The sequence below is a fragment of the Triticum aestivum genome, chromosome 2B (assembly GCF_018294505.1).
Source record: "Triticum aestivum cultivar Chinese Spring chromosome 2B, IWGSC CS RefSeq v2.1, whole genome shotgun sequence".
Lineage (NCBI taxonomy): Eukaryota > Viridiplantae > Streptophyta > Magnoliopsida > Poales > Poaceae > Triticum > Triticum aestivum.
The window spans coordinates 56,471,133-56,494,585 of NC_057798.1; the positions used below are offsets into that span (position 1 = coordinate 56,471,133).

The 23,453-nt window shown below is 48.6% G+C and overlaps 2 protein-coding genes across 5 annotated transcripts; both read left to right on the top strand.

The window, feature by feature from the left end:
* Positions 1-263: 263 nt before the first annotated feature.
* Positions 264-21,452, top strand: LOC123043451 (uncharacterized). 4 transcript variants are annotated; one of them, XR_006419194.1, is made up of 6 exons: positions 264-1,352; positions 6,385-6,499; positions 6,577-6,867; positions 18,990-19,100; positions 19,378-19,483; positions 20,024-21,452. XR_006419194.1 is itself a non-coding variant. In XM_044465900.1 (4 exons), the coding sequence occupies exons 1-3, from the start codon at positions 1,260-1,262 to the stop codon at positions 6,768-6,770; spliced, it is 402 nt and encodes a 133-aa protein (XP_044321835.1). In that variant the 5' UTR covers positions 284-1,259; the 3' UTR covers positions 6,771-6,867; positions 6,966-7,595. The 4 variants fall into 4 exon arrangements, 1 of the variants encoding a protein (XP_044321835.1); XR_006419192.1 differs by having other exon boundaries at positions 270-1,352; positions 19,378-21,452; XM_044465900.1 differs by lacking the exons at positions 18,990-19,100; positions 19,378-19,483; positions 20,024-21,452 and adding an exon at positions 6,966-7,595 and having other exon boundaries at positions 284-1,352.
* LOC123043449 (FK506-binding protein 4) lies at positions 3,038-5,754 on the top strand. Its single transcript, XM_044465899.1, has 2 exons — positions 3,038-5,200; positions 5,287-5,754. The coding sequence occupies exons 1-2, from the start codon at positions 4,836-4,838 to the stop codon at positions 5,423-5,425; spliced, it is 504 nt and encodes a 167-aa protein (XP_044321834.1). The 5' UTR covers positions 3,038-4,835; the 3' UTR covers positions 5,426-5,754.
* Positions 21,453-23,453: the final 2,001 nt, after the last annotated feature.

Here is a 23,453-nt window from a genome sequence, read left to right on the forward strand (position 1 = left end):
CAGTGTTGACACACATGTATCATCAGAGGCGGAGCCGGGATTTCTCAAAGCCTAGAGCTAAAACTAAGTGGCTATAAAAACCAAATACTAGTATAGCACACATACCAATGCATGTTAGAAGTACACCACATGTTCACAATTCGAAGAAAACACAAACTTCATTATTACCATGATAGAAAATTTCACAAAACATGTAAACAATCATACAAAGTGCATCATTTCAGAAGCTGGTGCCAAATTTATGAACACTTGCTTCATTTGGGCACGTCATTTTTTGACCAGCAGTAGTGGAAGGACGTGGAGCTGTAAAGATAAAAGTTCAGTATTCAAAATCAAGACAATTGACTAGACAGAGGCTAAGCCAATTGCTCATAATTTCTTATTCATGTTGACAACAAAATAAAACTGACCGAAGTTATACTCCCTCTGTTCCGAAATAATTGTCGTTGGGCAAACACAGTTCAGATTCTGTCACGTTATAAAAAAGTTTCACTTTCCAATTTTGCCCTCCCACTCACTCGCTCCCACTAGCTCTCTCGCTCGCCGCTCTCCGTCTCCTCCCCGTCGCCGCTCTCTCCCCCTCCCCTCCGTCAACGCCCTCTCCCTCTCCTCGTCGCCGCTCTCTCACTCTCCTCATCGCCGCCCTCTTCCTTTCCTCGTAGCCGGCCTCTCCCTCTTCCCGTCGCCGGCCTCTCCCTCTCCCCGTCGCCGGCCTCTTCCACCGCCCTTTTTTCCTCACCACCCCGCCTCCACTCATACCCCGTAAGTCAACAAAATATCGATTCTTTTTGCGCCGGCGACGAGCTTCTAGGTGAAGGACGTGTGGATGTGTAGCGGCGCCAGAGCTCGATATAGGCAACGAAGGCGTGGACGTGGAGCGGTGCCCGAGCGGCGGATCTGGAGCGGCGGCTCTGGAGCGGCGCCCGAGCAACAGAGGGAGCTGGAGTTCCCTCCTGGCGTGGCGGCTCGATCTGCAACTCCAGCAGCTGCGGTACGCCACCCTCGCTGCTGTCGCAGGGAGACGACGCTCTTCCCCTTCTCGGTCCGCCCTGATGTGGTTTCCTCTCCGTGACCCGTCATCGGAGGCACGACCAGAGGCATCCCCACTGCGTGCAGCTGCTGCTCCCGGACGCCGCCGCCGCCCTCCGCAAGGAGCGACGATAGCCTGAAGCTCTGCGGCCCGGCGTGCGCCGAGCGGCGCGCCGCGGGGGCACCGTCACCGACCGGCCACACGACATCGCTCTCGTCCAGCTAGAAGCATGCGCTGTCGTGGCCCGCCTCCGACTGCTTCAGCAAGCCAAGAAACTGGAACGCGCCCATTCCCGGCGACCTCGGCATCTCCATCGATGATGGTAAGCCCCTCCTCTGTTCCCTCTGATGGTAAACTCTGAATTTGCTTGCTTGCTTTCTTTCTGCAGTAGGCCAAGAAACAAGGAGTGCATACTTAATTCAGTTAGTTTTGCAGTAGTTTGGTTGCAGTAGCAGTACTTCATTCAAGTGAAAAGATTCAGTTAGTTGTATCTCTGCATACTTAATTCAGTTTGGTTGCAGTAGTTTCTCTCTGATGGTAGTACTTGTATCTCTGCATACTTAATTAACTGAATTTGGTTGCAGTAGTTGATTCAAGTGAAAAGATTTAGTTAGTTTTGCAGTAGTTTTGCTGGAGTAATAAGGAAAAGTTGCAGTAGTTTGTCAATGTTAACCTCGACGTATCTGCAGTTTCAGTCACTGCTTGCTACTCCTCCTTATTACTCCTCGGCGCTGGAGTATTTCGACGTGTCTGGAGTGTTTTGAGTAGCTAAATAAGTGCAGTTCATTTGCTTCAGTCGCTGCTTATTTCTTCAGTAGCTAAATAAGTTCAGTTTAGTTTAGTTGAAGTGAGCTGCGTTCTCGTTGCCGCCTTGCATATTTCAGAGATCGAGAGTGTAGATCAAAACATAGTTGAGCAGTACACAAATCAAAATCTACTGGTAAACTCCATTTCTAAATCAAGCATGGCAAGTTTTGTACTCATGGAGTACTTCTGGTGAAATCAAATTCAAAGAACTGTTGGTAAAACTACTGGTAAAATCAAATTCAAAAAACTACTGATGTAAATAAAATACAAAGAACTACTGGTAAAATCAAAATCAAGAGTTTAACATGGCAAGTTTTCTCTTCTCTTGTGTAAATCAAAATCAAAAGTAATCTTGCATTTTCTCTTCTCTTCTTGCTCTCTTCTCTTATCTTGTCTTCTGAACCTTTCCTTTAATTATTAAATGAAACATTTCCTTTAATTAATTAAAATGAAACATTTCCTTTAATTAATTAAATGAAACCTTTCCTTTAGTTAATTAAAATGAAACCTAGGAGAACTTAGTCCATAAAATTACTCCTAATTTACTATCAAATTACTCCTAGTGTTGACACTGTTGACTCCCTAGTGTTGACACTGACAACAACCAGTCAGGATGACACTGTGACAACAACAGTTTGGAGTACGCCCATTTGGTTTAATTGAAATGCACAAAAATTATGATGTGAAAGAAGAAGAAGTCAGTTTATTGAGCACATTTAGTTAATGGCTGCTGTCAAAATTTTTATGCTCCATTTAGTGAGCACATCTGTTAACACTACTCTTGCTTGTTAACTGAATTACTCCATTTGTTAACATCTGTATTTACAGTAGCAGTTACTGTCGTGGTTCTAAGCCTGACAGTAGAATAGGGGGTAGGTATGGAGAGGCAAGATCCTAGCTATGGAGTAGTTGTATACGCAAGAGATTTACGAGTTCAGGCCCTTCTCGGAGGAAGTAACAGCCCTACGTCTCGGAGCCCGGAGGCGGTCGACTGGATTATATGCGTATGAGTTACAGGGGTGCGAACCCTTTACACTGAGGAGGGGGTGGCTTATATAGAGTCTGCCAGACCCCTCCGGCCCTCAGTTATGCAGGGTTTAAAGTACATTAAGGCCTGGCGTTACTGGTAACGCCCTACATAGAGTGCTATCATGGCCATAAAGACTACTTAATGACAGACCCTTTTGTGTGCAGAGTGACTCTAGATCTCCTAGTGGTCGAGTGAGTGGCTTCATGGTCGAGTGTCTTCGAGTCCATCGAGTAGAATCCTTCCAGGTCGACTGAAAGATAGTTTCTTCTAGAGATGTCCTTGGGGAGGGTACCTTGGACAGGTCCATGACCCTACCCTAGGTGTATGGCTTCATCATTAGCCCTCGAATGGATCGAGGTTTGAGTGAGGAAGGAGTTGAGAATTCTCCCGACCCCTTTTTCGTGCTATGAGTGTGTCTTGTTCTGGATCAATGACTTTAAGTGACGACATCAACTTCTTTTTCAGTCGCCTTGATCCATTCTTTGTATCTGTCGAGTGACTTCTCTGTGCTTGGAGATTTCCGAGCGATGGATCGGAGGAAATCTCCGGTCTGACAAGTTGCTCTGCTATTCGCGGATTTAGCGGGATCCGAATTTCGGGAAGCGCGCGAGGTGGAGGAAGCCGCGGTACTCGGATGGGATAAGGTAGGAATGCCTCGATCTTCGCGCCACCTTTTTCGCCACGTATCGCGCGCGCGACTGTTGCGGGATTTGACAGGATCGCCCGGGCCTACCAGTCAGCCACTCGGAAGCGACTTCATATAAGGCGCCGGACAGGGTTTTTTGAACAGTGCGCCCTCATTTTCCCCTTCCTCTTCCTCAGATTCACCTGCTGCGTTCGCCACCATCTCAGCGCTACTGCTCTGTGCCTGCTTCATCGGTGATGATGGTGAAGGAGAAGACGGCGGCTTTGGAGCGGGCGAAGAAGGCGACGGCGAAGGCGAAGGGGAGGGCGACCAGTCGGGGCGGATCCTCGTCGCGGGCCGGTCTGCCGCAAGGCTGGATCCAGGGAGACTAGATCCGCTCGACCATTCGCCAAAAAGATCTCGATGATCTGGCCAATGAGGGACTGATCCCTCATGGATCAGCGAGGCTCCCGGTGAAGGAGTGGCCGCCGCAGCCTCAGGAGGGTGAGTGCGCCCTCTTAGCTACCCACGTTGACCGCGGGTTTTCTCTGCCGCCTAGTCCTTTCTTTCGGGGATTTCTGAACTTCTTTGGGGCACAACTCCACCACTTCACACCCAACTCTATCGTCTATCTCGCTGCTTTTGTCTCCTTCTGTGAGAACTTCTTGGGTTGTCGGCCGCATTGGGGCCTTTTCAAACACATTTTCACCTGTCGCTCCCAGACGGTGAAAAAGTCTAATCCGAGTGACGAGAAAACCCAAGTAATTCAGATGTGTGGGGGTCTTGGGGTTCAAATCAGGAGTAAAAGTGCTTTTCTAGCCATGGTCCTTCCTGAGTCGGTCCGAGGGTGGCAGTCGACCTGGTTCTACTGCCAAGACCAGTCGATGCCAGGGCAGTCGACTGGACTCCCTCCTTTCTCCATGCATCGAGTGAGCAAGCCGTCCTCTCTAAAGGTGGTCCCAGAGGAAAAGGCTCAGGTCAAGGTGTTGGTCGAGCATGTAGTCCAGCTCATCTGTGACGGGGTGACTGGCATGGATCTTCTGGAGGTTTTTCTTCGACGATGCATCTAGCCACTTCAATATCGAGGCCATCCGATGTGGATGTACTCTGGCACTGAAGGCACCACTCGGGTCCACCTGGAGGAGGTCGATGATGCCACACTGGAGAGGTGGATGACTGCCATCACAGGGAACAAGGACAACCCCCGAGGAGCCAGGAGGATCCCTCCACTCAACCATTCATACGAGCCAGACAAGGTCTAATTATGAATCTCCGACTGTGACCTTGATTCCTTCATTCCGTTTTGCTAGAATTCAGTCGATTGATTTTTGTCTTATACCGAGATGTACTCGATGCCCAACGGGGCGCAAGAACAGACCAAGGAGGAGGAAGGGAGCGGGGGTGAAAGTCAGGAGGTGTGGGAATCCGATGGCGAGGAGGATGAAGAAGATGCCGGCTCTGGTGAGGAAGAGGAGGAGGAAGAGGAGGAGGAAGTCGAGCCTCCCCGTACTGAAAGACGATCCAAGCTCACCCATGACCCCGCAGTCGAGCGTGGTAAGGCGGCCGTGCCTGTTGGGCAGTTGACTACACGTCCTCGCACGACCTCTCCGGCGCCGACTGAGAAAGCGTCGAAGCAACCCCGAGCAGCATCATCAAAACTGACGAAGGCCCTGCCGAAGATGAGGATGGTGATTCCCACTATTTCCGGGTAATGGCAGAACTTGTGTTTCTTGTTTAACATGGATACACTCTTGGTCGACACGTTGGCTGACCGATTGATCTTTGAAATCGTAGTGCTGCTACTTCTGAGACCTCAGTCAGGCATGAAGATCAAGAAATGGAGGATGCTGCCACTTCCAACCCTCGTATGATCTCTGTAGTTTCGCTTTCGGTCGATTGGATCTTCATTTTTAACTTTAAATCTTTCCTGTAGCTCCACCTAATATCATTGATCTCCCTTATTATGACGATGAGGAGCCCCTGAGGCAAAGGAGGAACAAGAAAACGTCTGCTGGCAAGACTGCTCAGGTTGTATCACCACCCGAGACGCTGGTTCCGGAGGGGGGCAACGTCACTCGGACTACCGTGTCCTTTGTTGTGCCGCTGACGAGTGCTCGCCCTTCGTCGTCGAGTGCTGATCCGCCTTCCCTTTTCTCCACCCACCACGTCCCAGAGGACCAAGCAGGCGCTGCTAAGGAAGCTATACGCCAGGCGGGGTCATGATGGAGCAGGTGAAGGCGATCCGAGACGCCAGCCAAGCAGCTTATGATGCAAGCTCTGCCCTTCAGAGCAATGTCCAGGTTAGTTGATCACCACTTGTTCTGTTAGGATATGGTACCTGAAAACTTTTCTTTCTGAAGATCTTAGTATCTGTACACCCACTGGGTGTGTCGATTGAATATTTGGATTGGTGGGGGCACACTGAGTGCACCCACTGGGTGTAGTCCCTGAGACTATGATGGACTGCTGGCAGCCGACTATAGTCTTTATAGTTTGAACTTTTTCACTTTACTTTCTCCACTCGGTCTGGTCGAATGGAATCATGGAACCAGTGGGGGCACGCTGAGTGCACCCACTGGGTGTAGTCCCCGAGACCATGGTCGATTGCTGGCAGTCGACTATGGTCTGAAGAACTTTTTTTTTGATGAAACTGTGGCTGACTGCTGGCAGTTAGCTATGATTTAGGATCATAACCTTTTTGTCTCTTTCGGTCGACTGATCAATCCGAGCCGGTAGAACCAGTGGGGGCACGTTGAGTGCACCCACTGGATGTAGTCCCCGAGACTACAGTTGAATATTTTGATTCGGCTGTAGTCTTAGAAATGCTACGATTTTTCTCTTAGTCACTCGGAAGTGACCTATCTTTGATGTCTGTCGACTGATCTTTTGCAGAAATCTTGCGAGCTTGTGGCTCGTTATACTGAGTTGGAGAACAAGCATATCCAGCTCGAACTTGATTTGAACCTTGTCCAGGAGAACTTCACGAAGGCGAAGGAGGAGGCAAAAGGTATGTTTGGTGAGAACCTTGACGACTGCCCTTATTTGTTGTCCATTCCTGAGTCTGATCTCACTGTCACTTTGCAGATAAACTGAAGGAGGCTCGAAAGAAGAAGGACCTTGACCTCGTCGAGGCGCAGAAAGCGGCTTTGGACAAGACGAAGCTCGCAGAAGAAAAGCTGGCTTCAATCAGCAAACTTGAAGAGGAGAATACCAATCTGAAAGCTGCTCTCAACACGGCCAACAAGGAGGTCAGTCGACTGAAGAATGACAAACCCTAAACCCTGAGTGACAAGGCTAGCGAATTGATGGGGAAGAAGAACAATCTGGAGTCTTATCTGGAAGGGCTCGCCAAGAAGTTATTCCTCATGCTTGAAGGTAATCTCTTCTATCCGACTGACTTGTTATCGTCGACTCGTCATAGAACTGTTGGCTTAACTTCAAACTGTGCTTACAAAATTCTGTCAAAACTTCAGGGAGGAGACCAGTCGACTGGAGCCAAACTTGGATCCCGTTAACTCTCCTGTGAAGGACGAGGCTGCTATGAACGTGTTCCGACTGGAATCTCGTGTTGCTGGAGTGGTTGACTACCTCGCCCGACTGAAGGTTGCGGTGTCGCGGATCGACACGACACTCTGGCCAAGAGAGACGCTTCACAATGACCTCGAGTCTTTAATGACTCGACTGAATGACGTTCCAGGTCGAGTGCAGGAATGGAAGAAGTCCTCCGCCAGGTGTGGTGCTGAAGTTGCTCTGTCCCTGGTACGTGTTCACCGCAAGGATGCTTGAGAGGACAAGCTGGGGTCCATCAGAGTGGCCAATACCAAGAAGCATGACTTCCAATCTTTCATGGAGACCTTCATTGCAGCTGCCACTCGGATTGCTGATGGAATCGACCTGGACCAATTTGTCACGCCTTCCAGTCCTCCACCGGAGGAGTAAAAAACTTCTATGCTTCACCTTAAATTTGCCTCGGTATGCCGAGTGGTTTTTGTAACCGATAAACTTTTACGGGCTTGACGCCTGCGCACTTCTGAATCAGTTATCTGAACTTTGCTTATCGTTGAATATGCTTGCATTTGCCTTCGAGCGAATTTTCTTCTTCACTCGGAATATATTCTAATGCTTGAGACGCAGCTCTAAGGTGGTAAGTCCAGTTGACCTGCACCTCGTCATCCTTGTAGAGCGGAATAGATTAAGAACTTAGGCGAGCACTGGGCTGTACCTAAGCCTTCGAGTGGGAGGCTTTCTCTCCACTCAGTAGGGTTTTCAGATACTTAGGCGAGCACTGGGCTGCAGCTAAGCCCCCGAGTGGGAGGTTTGCTCTCCACTCGGTAGGATTTTCAAACACTTAGGCGAGCACTGGGCTGCAGCTAAGCCCCCGAGTGGGAGGTTTGCTCTCCACTCGGTAGGATTTTCAAAAACTTAGGTGAGCACTGGGCTGTAGCTAAGCCCCCGAGTGGGAGGTTTGCTCTCCACTCGGTAGGATTTTCAAACACTTAGGCAAGCACTGGGCTGCAGCTAAGCCCCCGAATGGGAGGTTTGCTCTCCACTCGGTAGGATTTTCAAAAACTTAGGCGAGCACTGGGCTGCAGCTAAGCCCCCGAGTGGGAGGTTTGCTCTCCACTCGGCAGGATTTTCAAACACTTAGGTGAGCACTAGGCTGCAGCTAAGCCCCCGAGTGGGAGGTTTGCTCTCCACTCGGTAGGTTTTTTTGTGGCGTAGCTCCGAAGGAGAAGGTAACAGTCGACCTGCACCTTGTCCTCCTTGCGGAGCGCACATTGTATTTGTGGCGTAGCTCGGAAGGAGAAGGTAGCAGTCGACCTGCACCTCGTCCTTCTTGTGGAGCGCACATTGTATTTGTGGCGTAGCTCGGAAGGAGAATGTAGCAGTCGACCTGCACCTCGTCCTTCTTGCGGAGCGCACATTGTATTTGTGGCGTAGCTCGGAAGGAGAAGGTAGCAGTCGACCTGCACCTCGTCCTCCTTGTGGAGTGCACATTGTATTTGTGGCGTAGCTCGGAAGGAGAAGGTAGCAGTCGACCTGCACCTTGTCCTCCTTGCGGAATGCACATTGTATTTAGTACTTAGGTGAGCACGGGGCTGCAGCTAAGCCCCCGATTGGGAGGTTTGCTCTCCACTCGGTAGGATTTTCAGATACTTAGGCGAGTACTTGGACTGCAGCTAAGCCTCCGAGTGGGAGGCTGGCTCACCACTCGGTAGGATTTCATACACTTAGGCGAGTACTTGGACTGCAGCTAAGCCTCCGAGTGGGATGCTGGCTCACCACTTGGTAGGATTTTCAGATACTTAGGCGAGTACTTGGACTGCAGCTAAGCCTCCGAGCGGGAGGCTGGCTCACCACTCGGTAGGATTTTAAAGTACTTAGGCGAAACGGATTCGCAGCTAAGCCCCCGAGTGGGAGGCTGGCTCACCACTCGGCAAGGATTTTTTTTTACAAACTTAGGCGAAACGGATTCGTAGCTAAGCCACCCACTGGGGGATTTCTCATGTAAACAAAAGTAACAACAGTCACTGGGAAAATTATAACACTCTTGTCTTTGATAAATAAACTACAGAAGTACTTTTATTACATCTCATCCGAGTGAATACTTAAGTATAAAAGGGGCGGAGCAGCTCCGCGTTCCAAGCTCGGGGCTCGTCAATCTGGTGACCGACATTGTAAAGGCGGTATGCTCCATTGTGGAGAACTTTGGTGACGATGAAGGGACCTTCCCAAGTAGGAGCAAGCTTGTGTGGCTTCTACTGATCCACTCGGAGAACCAGATCTCCTTCTTGGAAGGCTCGGCTCTTCACGTTTCTGGCATGGAAGCGACGTAAGTCCTGTTGATAGATGGTCGATCGGATCATGGCCATCTCTCTTTCTTCTTCTAGAAGGTTGACTGCGTCCTGTCGGGCTTGCTCTGCTTCATCCTCAGTGTAGAGTTCGACTCGGGGTGCATTGTGAAGCAGGTCACTCGGCAAGACTGCTTCAGCTCAATAGACCAAGAAGAACGGAGTTCTCCTAGTCGACCGATTAGGAGTGTTCCTTAATCCCCAAAGTACTGACGGGAGTTCATCGACCCATGCACATGTCGCGTGCTTGAGATCGCGCATCAGTCGGGGTTTCAGTCCTTTGAGAATTAGACCATTTGCTCGTTCGGCTTGTCCATTCGACTGGGGGTGAGCGACTGAAGCATAGTCGACCCGTGTGCCTTGAGATGCGCAAAAGGCTCTGAATTCTTCAGAATCGAAGTTTGACCCATTATCAGTGATGATGCTATGCGGAACTCCATATCTGAATATCAACTCTCTGATGAAGCTGATAGCAGTGCTAGCATCCAGATTCTTTATAGGCTTAGCTTCAATCCATTTGGTAAACTTGTCGACTGCTACTAGCAAGTGAGTGAAGCTGCTCCTGCCAGTTCTCAATGGTCCAACCATATCTAACCCCCAAACAGCGAAGGGCCAGACAAGTGGAATGGTCTTCAAGGCCGAGGCGGGTTTGTGCGATAGATTGGAGTAAAACTGACATCCTTCACACTTGTCGACTATCTCCTTTGCCATTTCATTTGCTCTTGGCCAATAAAATCCCGCTCGGTATGCTTTAGCCACAATGGTCCGAGAGGACGCATGATGGCCACAGGTCCCCGAGTGGATATCGTCAAAGATTATCCGACCTTCTTCTGGCGTTATACATTTCTGACCGACTCCAGTCGCACTTTCTCTGAACAACTGTCCCTTTATCACGGTAAAGGCTTTGGATCGACGGACGATCTGTCGAGCCTCTTCTTCATTCTCTGGGAGCTCTTTCCTTAAGATATACGCGATGTACGACTCTGTCCAGTCGGGAGTGATGACCAAAGCTTCCATGATTAGGTCGACCACCGCTGGGACTTCAACTTCAGTCGGATCTGTGACACTTTTTGGCTATGGAGCTTCTTCGGTGAAAGGATCCTCTTGAACTGATGGAGTATGGATGTGTTTCAAAAACACATTACTGGGAATGGCTTCTCTCTTGGAACCTATCTTCGCCAAAGCCGCTTGATTTTTCAGTCGGGGTATATGATGGAGCTCTAACCCTTCAAATTTCTTCTCAAGCTTTCTCACTGCATTGCAGTAACCAGTCATAGCTGGGATTCTGACGTCCCACTCCTTCATCACCTGATTGACCACCAAATCTGAGTCGCCATAAACCATAAGGTGACGGACGCCGAGTGAAATGGCCATATGCAACCCATACAAAAGTGCTTTGTATTCTGCTTCATTGTTGGAGGAATCAAAGTGGATCTGGAGCACATATCTGAGCTTATCTCCTCGAGGGGAAACCAACACTACCCCAGCACCGGAACCATTCAGCATCTTAGAACCATCAAAGAACATGGTCCATTGCTCCAAGTGAACTTGAGTCGGTAGCTGCTGTTCAATCCACTCGGCGATGAAATCTGCTACAGCTTGGGACTTGATGGCTTTCTTTGCCTCAAACTCGATATCAAGGGGAAGGAGTTCAATCGCCCATTTTGCCACTCGACCAGTTGCATCGCTGTTGTGTAGAATCTCTGATAATGGGGCGTCGCTGACGACTGTAATGGAATGATCAGAGAAATAATGAGCAACCTTCTTCGTGGTCATATAAATCCCATATACAAGCTTCTGATAATGAGGGTATCTTTGCTTCAGTGGGGTCAACACTTCGGAAAGATAATATACTGGGCGCTGAACTTTGAAGGCTTTCCCTTCTTCTTCCCGCTCGACCGTAAGTACTGTACTGACGACTTATCCTGTGGCTGCAATGTAAAGCAGCAAAGGCTCTTTGCTGATTGGAGCAGCAAGCACCGGCTGGGTGGAGAGCAGAGCTTTTAGCTCTACAAACACTGCATCAGCTTCTGGAGTCCACTCGAACTTGTCTGACTTCTTCATCAGTCGGTAAAGAGGCAATGCCTTTTCACCGAGACGAGAGATGAATCGACTTAAAGCGGCCAAGCATCCAGTAAGCTTCTGGACATCGTGCACACGCACGGGGCGTTTCATTCAGAGTATAGTGCCAACTTTTTCTGGGTTGGCATCGATTCCTCGTTCGGAAACGAGAAAACCGAGTAACTTTCTGCCAGGAACTCCGAATGTGCACTTTGATGGATTAAGCTTGATATCATACCTCCTGAGATTGGCAAATGTTTCAGTGAGGTCAGTCAACAGGTCGGAACCCTTCCGTGATTTGACCACAATATCATCCATGTATGCTTCCATATTCCGACTGATTTGAGTGAGTAAACACTTCTGAATCATCCTCATGAACATGGCTCCGGCATTCTTGAGGCTGAATGGCATGGTGACATAGCAGAAGCACCCGAATGGAGTGATGAAAGCTGTTTTGATCTCGTCGGGTCCATACAGACGGATCTGATGGTAACCGAAATAGGCGTCTAAAAAAGACAGGCGCTCACATCCCGCAGTCGAGTCGACTATTTGGTCGATGCGGGGGAGAGGAAAATGATCTTTCAGGAAGGCTCAATTGATATGCTTGAAATCAATGCACATGCGAAGTGACTTGTCCTTCTTGGGGACCATGACAACATTGGCGAGCCACTCGAAGTGGTAAATCTCTCGGATAAACTCTGCTGCCAGGAGCCGAGCCACCTCCTCGCCAATGGCCTTTCTCTTCTGGATGGCGGACCGTCGAAGATGTTCTTTGACAAGTTTCACTTTTGAGTCGACTCGTAGACGATGCTCAGCCAGCCCTCTGGGAACACTCGGCATGTCAGTAGGCTTCCATGCGAAGATGTCCCAGTTCTCACGGAGGAACTGGATGAGCGCTTCTTCCTATTTAGATTTGAGTGTTGTGGAGATATGAGTCGGAGCAGCACTGGGGTCGGTCGGGTGAATGTGAACGGGCTTCGTCTCACCGAACGACTGGAACGCTGACTCCGTGGCAGGCTTCTTGGCACGCAATAAATCACTCGGATCTGCAGTTTTCTGGTATTCCTGCAGCTCCACCACTGTTATCTGAGCATCGGCGATCTTTGAGCCCTTTTGAAAGCACTCTTCTGCCTTTTTCCGATTGCCAATAATGGTGATCACACCCTTGGGACCAGGCATCTTCAATTTGAGGTACATGTAACATGGTCAAGCCATGAATCGTGCATAAGCTGGCCTGCCTAAAATAGCGTGATAAGCACTCTGGAAATCCACAACTTCAAATGTCAGCTTTTCTTTGCGGAAATGCTTTGAATCGCCGAAAACCACATCAAGAGCAATTTGGCCGAGTGACTCAGCCTTCTTCCCAGGAATGACCCCGTGGAAACTCATGTTGCTGGTACTGAGCCTGGACATCGGAATGCCCATTCCCTTCAGCGTCTCCGCATACAATATGTTCAGGCCACTGCCACCATCCATCAGAACCCTAGTCAGTCGAGTGCCTTCGACGACTGGGTCGACCACCAAAGCTTGCCTCCCAGGGGTGGCTATGTGTGTCGGATGATCGGACTAGTCAAATGTGATGGCGGTCTGAGACCATTTCAGATAACTGGGTGTCGCCGGAGCAACCATATTCACCTCATGGTTGATAACTTTCAATCGACTTTTGCTTTCAACATCAGCAAAAATCATCAGGGTGGAATTGACATGGGGGTATCCTCCATCACTGTCCTCTTTGTCCTCAATCTTGTCCGACTCCTTTTCCTTATCTTTGGGCTGTTTTCCCTGAAATTGCTGGATCAAGAGCCGACACTGCCGAGTGGTATGTTTCGGGTAAATGAAGTTACCCTCCTCATTTTTCTTCGTGTGGATGTGGCACGTCAAATCCATCACGTCATTTCCTTGTCCTTCACCTTCTTAGGGTTCCAAGATCCTTTGGCTTCCCTTTAAATTTGCCCTGAGTCACGGCCAAGGCTTCTCCAGGAGCAGCTGGCTTGGCTTTCCGCTTCTGCTTCCGACTGGAGTTTCCTCCCCTAGTTTCATGAGCGGTTGGCTTGTACTTGCCACTCCGGAGTCGATCCTCTTCTTCACCATTGGCATATTTGGTGGCAATCTCCATCATTCGACTCAGAGTCATGTCTCCGGTCCGACCGAATTTCAAACTTAGCTCCCTGTTCTTAACGCCTTCCTTGAAGGCACAGACTGCCTGGTGATCAGATACATTCTCCATCGTGTGATGCAATGTGATCCACCTCTGGATGTAATCCCTCAGAGTCTCATTCGACTTTTGCACATAAACCTGCAGCTCTGTCAATCCTGCTGGTCGCTTACAAGTTCCTTCAAATGTTCTGACAAACACTCGGGCAAGATCTTCCCAAGTGTAAATGCTGCTAGGTGCCAACTGATTCAGCCATGCTCTGGCCGAGCCCTCCAACATAAGAGGTAGGTGTTTCATGGCCACCTCATCATTGCCGCCGCCAATCTGAACAGCCACTCGGTAGTCCTCAAGCCAAGTATCGGGCTTGGACTCACCAGTGAACTTACTAACTCCAGTCGCCAACCTGAAGTTGGGAGGAATCACCGCGGCCCTGATGGCTCTGCTAAAACACTCTGGTCCTGAGACATGAACTCTGCTGCTGGTGGGCACATCTCTGTCATGGCCTTCTCGGTGAGCTCTGTTCCGGTCGACCAAACCTTGCATGATAATGGATCTCGCGTCAAAGCCTGGTTCTTTGGGGTCGACTGGAACCCTTCGCCCAACACTGTGCTGACGTCTGTCATCTTGTTGTCGAGGAGCGTACGACCCACCCCTTGGGGGAGGAGTGGGCACTCGACGTTGATCATCGCGATCAAATCTGTCATCATACTGATCACGCCGACCTCCACGTCCCTCACGCCTCGGGGGAGATCTCGGGCTATGGACCGACCGGACTGTATTCGCAGTGACAAATCTGATGTGAATCCGATTTCGCGACTGCGATACAACTGAATTCTGATCTCCTGCTGCCCTGAGCAAATCTCTGATCTACATCAAGCCTCTGCCAGCCTCTGACTGGGAGGGCTGAATCGACTATACTATACGGGCCATAGCCGCTAGATTCTGAATCAGAGTTCGATATACATGATTCGGTGGCGGAAAGAGTTGACGTCGACTGGAGTCTGGAACTCGTTGCCGCGCGCGCTCATCGAGTGCTCGCTAGAGGTTCTCCAGTCGAGTGCGTTCAGCCAAATTGGCCAAACGCGCGTCCTCCAAGGCACGAGCCTCGGGGGTTTCTCCAACGATTGGAGTATGCAGCGCATCCATGTTCCGGCGGCGAAGATCTTCTCTTTGCAGGGAAGTGAGTGGCTCGGGTTGATACTCCTCGTGGTCCTGCGCTGGGTCGCCTCCGCCGTCCCCTTCGTTGGTGCGAGGGAAGCCGGAAGGACTGCGCGGTCCATTGACCATCAGGACCTCCGCCGCTGGATCACTGCTGTCGCACTCGGATGCAGTCTCTACGGAGCCAGTCGACAGATCGAACATGCCGTAGAGAGATTCATCGGGCTCGATCACCACGACTTGGGGGTGGCCAACTGGCGGGCCACTCCGTGCCTCACCCACCACTGAAGTCTCAACCGACCGGAGTGCTTGCACTGGCAGGAGACAGGAAGGAAGGACGACGCAGGAGTCGACCGATACAGGGTCGACGGTTGCCGCAGGAGGACGCCACGGACACACGCGCAAAAGTGCGTTGCCCCGCGGACTGGGAGTGCGTCGATGTCGAGTGGAGCCTCCTGAAGCCAAGCGGAGTCGTCGGCGATGAACGTGAGCGTGCCGAGACGGATCTCGCGGCCCTCAACCAAAACTCCGCCAGAAACCATGATGAAGGTAATCGGAACAATTGCAACTTTTCCAATAAGTCGCTAAGACACCTGCCCCATGGTGGGCGCCAACTGTCGTGGTTCTAAGCCTGACAGTAGAATAGAGGGTAGGTATGGAGAGGCAAGATCCTAGCTATGGAGTAGTTGTATACGCAAGAGATTTACGAGTTTAGGCCCTTCTCGGAGGAAGTAACAGCCCTACGTCTCGCAGCCCGGAGGCGGTCGACTGGATTATATGCGTATGAGTTACAGGGGTGCGAACCCTTTACACTGAGGAGGGGGGTGGCTTATATAGAGTCTACCAGACCCCTCCGGCCCTCAGTTATGCAGGGTTTAAAGTACATTAAGGCATGGCATTACTGGTAACGCCCTACATAGAGTGCTATCATGGCCATAAAGACTACTTAATAACAGACCGTTTGTGTGCAGAGTGACTCTAGATCTCCTGGTGGTGGAGTGAGTGGCTTCATGGTCGAGTGTCTTCGAGTCCGTCGAGTGGAATCCTTCCAGGTCGACTGAAAGGTAGTTTCTTCTAGAGATGTCCTTGGGGAGGGTACCTTGGACAGGTCCATGACCCTATCCTAAGTACATGGCTTCATCAGTTACTTTTGCACAGTAGCATCAATATCAAGTGTAGCAAGTGCACTCCTGCTTGCTCTTCTCTGAACAATCATCTTTCCACCTGAATGTGCTATATGAACACTTCCTTGTTATTTGTATACACCGTCGAGTCGAATTGCCTAATTTCTGAATGTCTACATGACCATTCTTTGCTTCTGTCAATGAAAATCAGTGTTAGCAATGTTCAGGTTGTTACTAATGTGTTCTGAAAGTAAAAATCCATTTAGTGAGCGCATTTGCTAGGAGTACAGTGTTACACATGCCAATGTTCAGTCTTATCCTCTCCTCTTCTTAGATAATTTTAATTAACTGGAAATTAAACCTTTTCTTTTAGTTCAATCTAAATAAAACATTCTTAGTTAACTAAACTCAAATTAAACCTTTCTGTTAATTAACCTTAAATTAAACCTTTTTTGTTACTAAATTAAACCTTTCGTGTTAAAATTAAATTAAACTTTCTATTCCTCTCTCTTTTATTCCACTCCTTTCCTCTCATATTCCTCTCCTAGTTCTTTCCTTTAATAGCAACAACAACAACAAGTCCTTTTCTTTAATTAATTAAAACTAAAGGACTATGGATTATGACACATACTCTTCTCTAATTCACTCCTCTCCTCTCCTACTACTCTCCTATCAGAGAATGATCATACAAATGGAGTAGTAGAAATATACAAATACAAATGGAGTATGGAGTAAAAAAAATACATGGAGTAAAAATACTTGGAGTAAAAGTGCAAAATTAAATGGAGTTACACATACAAGTGGAGTTAGACATACTCCAACATACTCCACACAAACAACATACTCCAGCATACTCAAATATGGATTATTACAGACATGACAAGCATCACTAGCATCACAGCCTCATCGCAAGCAACTAGCCTCGTCACTAGCATCACAGCCTCATCACTAGCATCACAGCCTCATCGCAAGCATCACAAGCATCATCACTAGCATCACAGCCTCATCACTAGCATCACGAGCATCATCACTAGCATCACAACCTCATCACTAGCATCAGAGCCTCATCGCAAGCATCACAAGCATCATCACTAGCATCATGTCAAGCATCTGAACAAGCCTCACGTCAAGCATCTGAACAAGCCTCATCTCAAGCATCTGAACAAGCCTCATGTCAAGCATCTGAACAAGCCTCATCTCAAGCAACTGAACAAGCCTCATCTCAAGCATCTGAACAAGCCTCATCTCACCTCATCTCAAGCATCTGAACAAGCCTCATGTCAAGCATCTGAACAAGCCTCATCTCAAGCATCTGAACAAGCCTCATCTCAAGCATCACAAGCAGCACATGCCTCATCACTGAACCCTCTCCATTAGCCCTAAGTTGCGCAGGGCATTTGCATACACCTCTGGAGGGCATGATAATCTTGGAGGTAGTTGTCCAAGCCCCTCAAGCCTTTCCTTGTTTACATGGGGTATTTTATACCCATTGCCCCCTGCATGGAGGATCTGAATCATGCACGTCTACAGAGTTAGGAAAATTCTGTTGAGCTTGTAAACGTCATAGCCTTAAAATTCCTCCAAAACACCCTTAATAAGGTCTTGTAGTGTTTTAGGACTCAGACAATCTGTCAGGGATTGGAGCGAGTTGAAAAACCCAAGGTCAAGCACATTCAAATCAGGACTGTTGGGAGGCTGTTGTATTATTCTGATGTCAAGTCCAGTTTTTGCGACAGCTTCAAAAAATTCCGGGTCATCTGGCAAGATATGGGGCTTAGCATTATCCTGTTGAATGTAGATGGTCTGTCCAGCATCACCTTTGGGCCAAACAGCTTGTATTGCTGGCAAGACTTTCTCTATTAGGAACTCCCTCATCACTTTTCTGTCGACTTCTATTGATTCTGCCTCTATTGTACCTCTGGGCTTATTGTCGCTTCTCCTTTGAGGAGGAACTTCCTTCACGAATGGCCAGATATCGATTTTCCTAGAGAAGGTCACGTTTCCTTCACTGTCCCACCTCGGCCTAGCAACGGGCGTCAAGAACATTACCTTGCCAATACAGTTGCCATGTATAGGCCTCGTAGGCTCTTCCTGCCCATCCAACAGATAATATGTTTTATTCTTCTTTGTCATGTTAAACCACTTTTCGTCGATATGGACAACATTATGCATAGTCTTGAACTTAGGCCTTGCAGTTGCTGTTGTTGCCTCATCAAGCATCGACAAACAAAATTTCATCCTATCCTTTTTATTCTGGTCCTTTAGAGCTGGCTTCACACAGTTTGTATGCCTCCTTATCAAGTTTAACATGAACTTTCTATGAAGTGTGGTAGGGCTACATCCGAGTTGCCAGACAAGTGACCTAATGGTAGACCTTTTGTTTAATGGGATCGTTAGGATTTTTTCTAGGTTAATGTCCTTAGGCTTTCTTCCAGAATTTCCTTTTTTGATTAGAAACATCCACCTCTTTACCTTCGCTAATTTGCTTCATTGCTCTCCTCCAAATTCTTTGTATATCCCAAACACCCACTCCAAAAAAAATTGCAATGTCTTGCTTATCAGTTCCCAAAAAAGTGCCTCCTCTACTCATACACAGTGTATGCATTGCTACATAAGCAACAAATTTTTGTTGGTCATTGAGGGTTTTATATTTCCTAGCAACTTGCCCAACACCTGTACCAAGACATACAACAGAGAAATGATTAAATAAAATGATCAAGTGATGACGTGATGGAATGATCAAGTGATGAAATGATCAACTGTAACTGTACCTGGATTTTGAACAATTTCATCTCCTTCCATTCCCTCTCCGGCATCTCCTTCCATATCATCTCCTACATGTCCTTCCATTTCATTTTCTGCATCTTCATCCATTTCATCCACATCTTCTGCAGGTGGAGTGAAGTTGAGGTCTGGGAGATCCATTTTCTCCTGAAGATATGAATATGTAATATGAAGTAGAAGTAGAAGTAGAAGTAGAAGTACAAGAAGAAGTACATATAAATTCAGTCTGTTTACTGTCAATTGCTGTCTGTTTACTGTCAAAGCAAGAGTTAGTTTCCTAGGTTAATAGCCATAATTAGTTTTCTGTATCTTAATTATCTCTAAACATTTTGCCTGAAAACTGAATGTACAATGTTTCTGTAGATAATTTGATCGAAAAGGGACGGCATGCTGAGGTGTACAAAGGACAGCTTGCCGATGGACAGTTTGTGGCAGTGAAGAGGTTAACAAAAATACTTAACCAAGCATGCTGAGGTGAGCAGAGTAGAGACTGTCTACAATCATGATCTAGAGTAGCATGGAGTAAAATGTTTGCAAGAGTACAATTACAGGCATGAGTACAATGAATTAACCAATTGTTGTCAGTTGAAACTTAAAGTTCAGACATGAAGTAGTCTTAGAGACCCATGTACTCCTTATATTCATGTGTACAGTAAGAAGCAGATAGTGCACTTTGCCAGCTGCTCTTTTCTTTGCTTTTACCCTAGGATAACACACTAAGATCAGTACTGTACATTATTTTGTTTGACAGGAGTACATTATCTACATTATTCTGTTTGAGGAGTACAGTATATGTGTAATGCATGAAGACCCTTAAGCCCTCTCTGACAGGAAGATCTTTCATTGGCACAAAAGGGGTACCATGAGAAAATAAATATTTGTTTATTCAGCCCTCTTTTCTCTCTATCTCTAGTTCTTCAGTTTTCTGTGTCTTTAGAATTTTTGTTTTCAGTGTTTCTGTAGTCTAGTCTTCAGTTTTCAGTACCTTTCTACTCCTAATAATCATTAGTGTTTTTAGTGCAGGAGTATAATTTTGTTTCAGTCATTAGTGTTTTAGTTTTCATTACCTAATAATCGGACCTTAGCTCGTTCTCTTTAATCAGTACCCGTGCTAGTATTTTCTTAGTATGTGAGCTTGCATCATTGTTCAGTCACACTAAATTTTGTCAAGTCTGCATAGCTAGTTATTCAGTTCTTGGTTTCTTTTTAGTTTTTCAATTGTGATCCTTCCTCACCTAAGTTCTTCACTTTGTGTCTTAGTTTGTGAGCTTCCATCATTGTTCTGTCTACTAGTCTATCAGTCTAAGTCCCTAGTGCTTACTCACTCTGTCATTTTCCAGTAAGTCCCTGCTCATTTTAAGGTGTTCCTCAACTGATTTTGCACTCAACTGTTTCAGTATCATTGTCTTTGGCGACGTTGATCCTTCTTCACGTATGCTGGTTGTTGCATTTGAATTCAGGTTAGTTTGCCAAAGGAAAGTTTCAGTCATTCTTCCCTGTGAACAAGAGCATGATCGATGCGAGTGTGATTCGCTGTTTATTCACGACAGTCGTTTTACAATAGTTTGTGCATCATGCTCTTGTTCACGTGGTCAGGTTTTCTTGTAATTTTGCTTGCTGTAGATATACTCCAAAGCAAAAGAAATCTGAAGCTAAGCTAGCTAGCAACGGTGGTGACTGCTATGCTTTTAGTCTGTTCTTTGTTGAGAATTTTCATGCAATATGCCTGTTTCATCACATGACATTTGACTATGAATGAACTTAGGTAACGCCGTTGAAGTTGGTATCTTGCTTGTTTCCAAGTCTTGCGGTTGTACATGATGGTTTCATCAGATGGATGTGAACTGAATGTATGTCCAGTTTACACCGATGTAACCTGATTCTGAAGAAAAGAATGCCACATACAGATGGCGTCGACCTTGGCCTCCTCGTCGATCTGACTCTGCATTAAGAAAACTTGTTGGCATCAAGTGTCCCCCTTCCTCCACCGGTAGCCTTCCATCGAATTCACATCAGAACACTTCATTCATTCACCCAGAAAAAATAACTGACATTGCCAACATCTCACAAGAAAGAAGAGAGCAGAGTTGAAGTTGCCAGCCAGCCTGTTTACTTGCAGCTACACCAGTGTTCTTCTTCTTCTTCTTCGCAGAATCAATCGGGTTTACTTGCAGCCTTACTCACTTTGTGTCTTAGTTAATCAAATTCCTCAATTGAGGAACACCTGGAATTGTCATTCCGGTCTTGGGATCAATAGTAGCATATGGACTTATCATTCTGGTTTTTGGATGATTTAGTTAATCAAATTGACATCAATTGACCTGTTTTTAAGATCAATTGCAGATTCTCTTGATTGGAGTGGAGAGGAGCAGATACGAGAGGAGCAGCAGAAGTGGACAGCGCAGCGGCTGACCTCGAGCTCTTGATTGGAGTGGGGGGAGGCGGCCGGCGAAGGATCTGTTGCCAGCAGCGAAGGATCCGAAGTTGTGGCGGAGCAGGCAGCCGGCGGGAAGGGCGGACGGCGAGGGAGCTGCAGACCTTGGCGCGGAAGGGCGGCCGATGAGGGAACTGTGGACCACGGCGGGGAAGGGCGGCCGGCCGGCGAGGGAGCTGCGGACCGCGGCGGGGAAGGACGTCGGAGATGCGGACGACGGAGGAGCCCGGCGAAAGGGAGCAGCGACGGCGGAGAAGCCTGGCGGAGGGGAGGAGCGACAGAGGAAGACGCCTCCCGATGGATTTCAAATCGGGGGTAGTATTGTACTTTCACACTATTTCACCTGGTCGGGAGGATGCCCCAGCGACAATTATTTCGGAACGGAGGGAGTAGAATTTAAAATCACAAAGTAACTGATTTCAGTTGATTCAGGAAAAGTACGGGGTTAACCTAGGTGATACTGAATCAAAATTACTTGCAGCCACTTTGCCGTGAGATGATTAGAGCATGGTACGAGGCTGATCTGCCGTGAGATGATCCAAGCACCGAGCCGTCCAGGTCAGGTTCAGCCGCAGAAGGTGAGATGCATCAGTGCAGCGAGGGTTTCGGTGCTCGCGCGAGATGACGAGCGTTGAGCGATTCTAAAAAGATTGTTTTCTTTTCTGTAGCAACCATATAAGTTTTTTTTTGAGACAATCATGTGAAGCTTTTATTTATCCTGAAATAAAGTTTACAGGGACAAAATCGAGATTACCGGGGTGTCCTAACCAAACATGGCGGCCCACCCCTAGCTTTAAAACATGCTTCGCTAAATTGTGAGACTCGAAGTTCGAGCTCCTATACTCATGAACAAAATTGCACTTTACCAACCGAGTCGCTTGGTCTGTACCTACTGTAGCAACCATAAGTGATGTGGATATCTCGTGCTCTTATTCTTTGAGGCATGGAGATGCTTATGGGCAAGAGCTTGGGCCCTGCACGCCTGGGACTGGGCTTCCCTAGACGTCAAAATTCTGAAAGGTATACTACTGGGTTATATGTGTTATATGGGCCATGCCTAGGGCTATAGCCCCAGTTGCCCAGTTGCCCTAGGCCTGATTTCGCCCTTGTGTATCATCATCATACCCATGTACGATTTTATTTTTTTTGAATACACAAGATTGTGTGTATCATTCAATTGATAATGAAAGGGTTAATTAATTTACAAGGTGCAATTCCGTAAGATAAATATGCAAGTCGGCGCGACTGTAAGTGCAGAAGCAGAACAAGATGAGGGAGTGATTAGAGCATCTCCATTCGTCCCCATAAAGGCCCCTAGGAGCACTTTTTCATCGCCGGTGGAAAAAAAAGTCTCACTCGCGCCCCACGAGCTCGATTAGTGTCGGATCTGGTCAAAAACTGAGCCGACGACCCCGACGCAAACCCAAGGAGCTGGGGGCACCTAGGGGCTTAATTCGCCGTTTTGCATGCACTGCTCCACCTGCCAGCGTCTCTCTCCTCTCTCGTCCATTCCCCTTCCTGGCCCACCGACGTGCTCCCCTCCACACACACACACACACACACCCCATCCTCTCTTTCTCGAGGCCGGGCTGCAATTCCGCGTCGGCCGCATCGGGCGCTGCCTCGCCGCTACACCCAGCGCGTCGGCTCCGGCGCCCCCGTCTACCTCGCCGCTACGCCCAACGCGTCGGCTCCGGCGCCCCCGTCTACCTCGCCGCTACGCCCAGCGTGTCGGCTCTGGCGCCCCCGTCTACCTCACCGTCATCCTCGAGTACCTCGCAGCCGAGCCTGTCACCGTTGACGTGATCACCAGAGCTGCCTAGCGCGTCGACCACGGGCTCCTTCCCGCGGGCAGGAGGTGACCCAGGTCCTCTTTCTTTAGGCGCGTGGCCCACCTTGTGCCGCCTCCAGGAGCTCCTCGTCGGCGGTTACGCGTCCTTGGGCCTCGGTGGCTTCGGAGCCGGCGGCGCCGGGACCTTCCTGTCTCTGTTGGAGTAGTAGTACGACAGCCTGCGAGGGAGCTCCAACATGCGTGACCAACGGGATGACTCCTTCGTCGGCGTGACCGGCGGCTCCGAGCTCGGCCACGACTAGACACTTCCCAGACACAAGCTGGATAATCCCTATGCACTCCAGATATTGGTCAGACAATGGCTGGATATTCCATCCATACCCTGCTCATATACTACTCAAACAATGGCCATACATGCCTGGCCATGCACTAGCTCGCTTCCGCTCTTCTCCGCCCGCGCGGGCGCGACGCCGTGCTGGCTTGCCTCCGCTCCGCTCCGCCCGCGCGTGCGCTCAGCGAGCCCCTACTCCGCCTCCACGCTCAAGCCCCGCTTCCCCTGGCCACGCTCTCCCTGCTCCGGCCTCTGTACCGACCCGTCGCC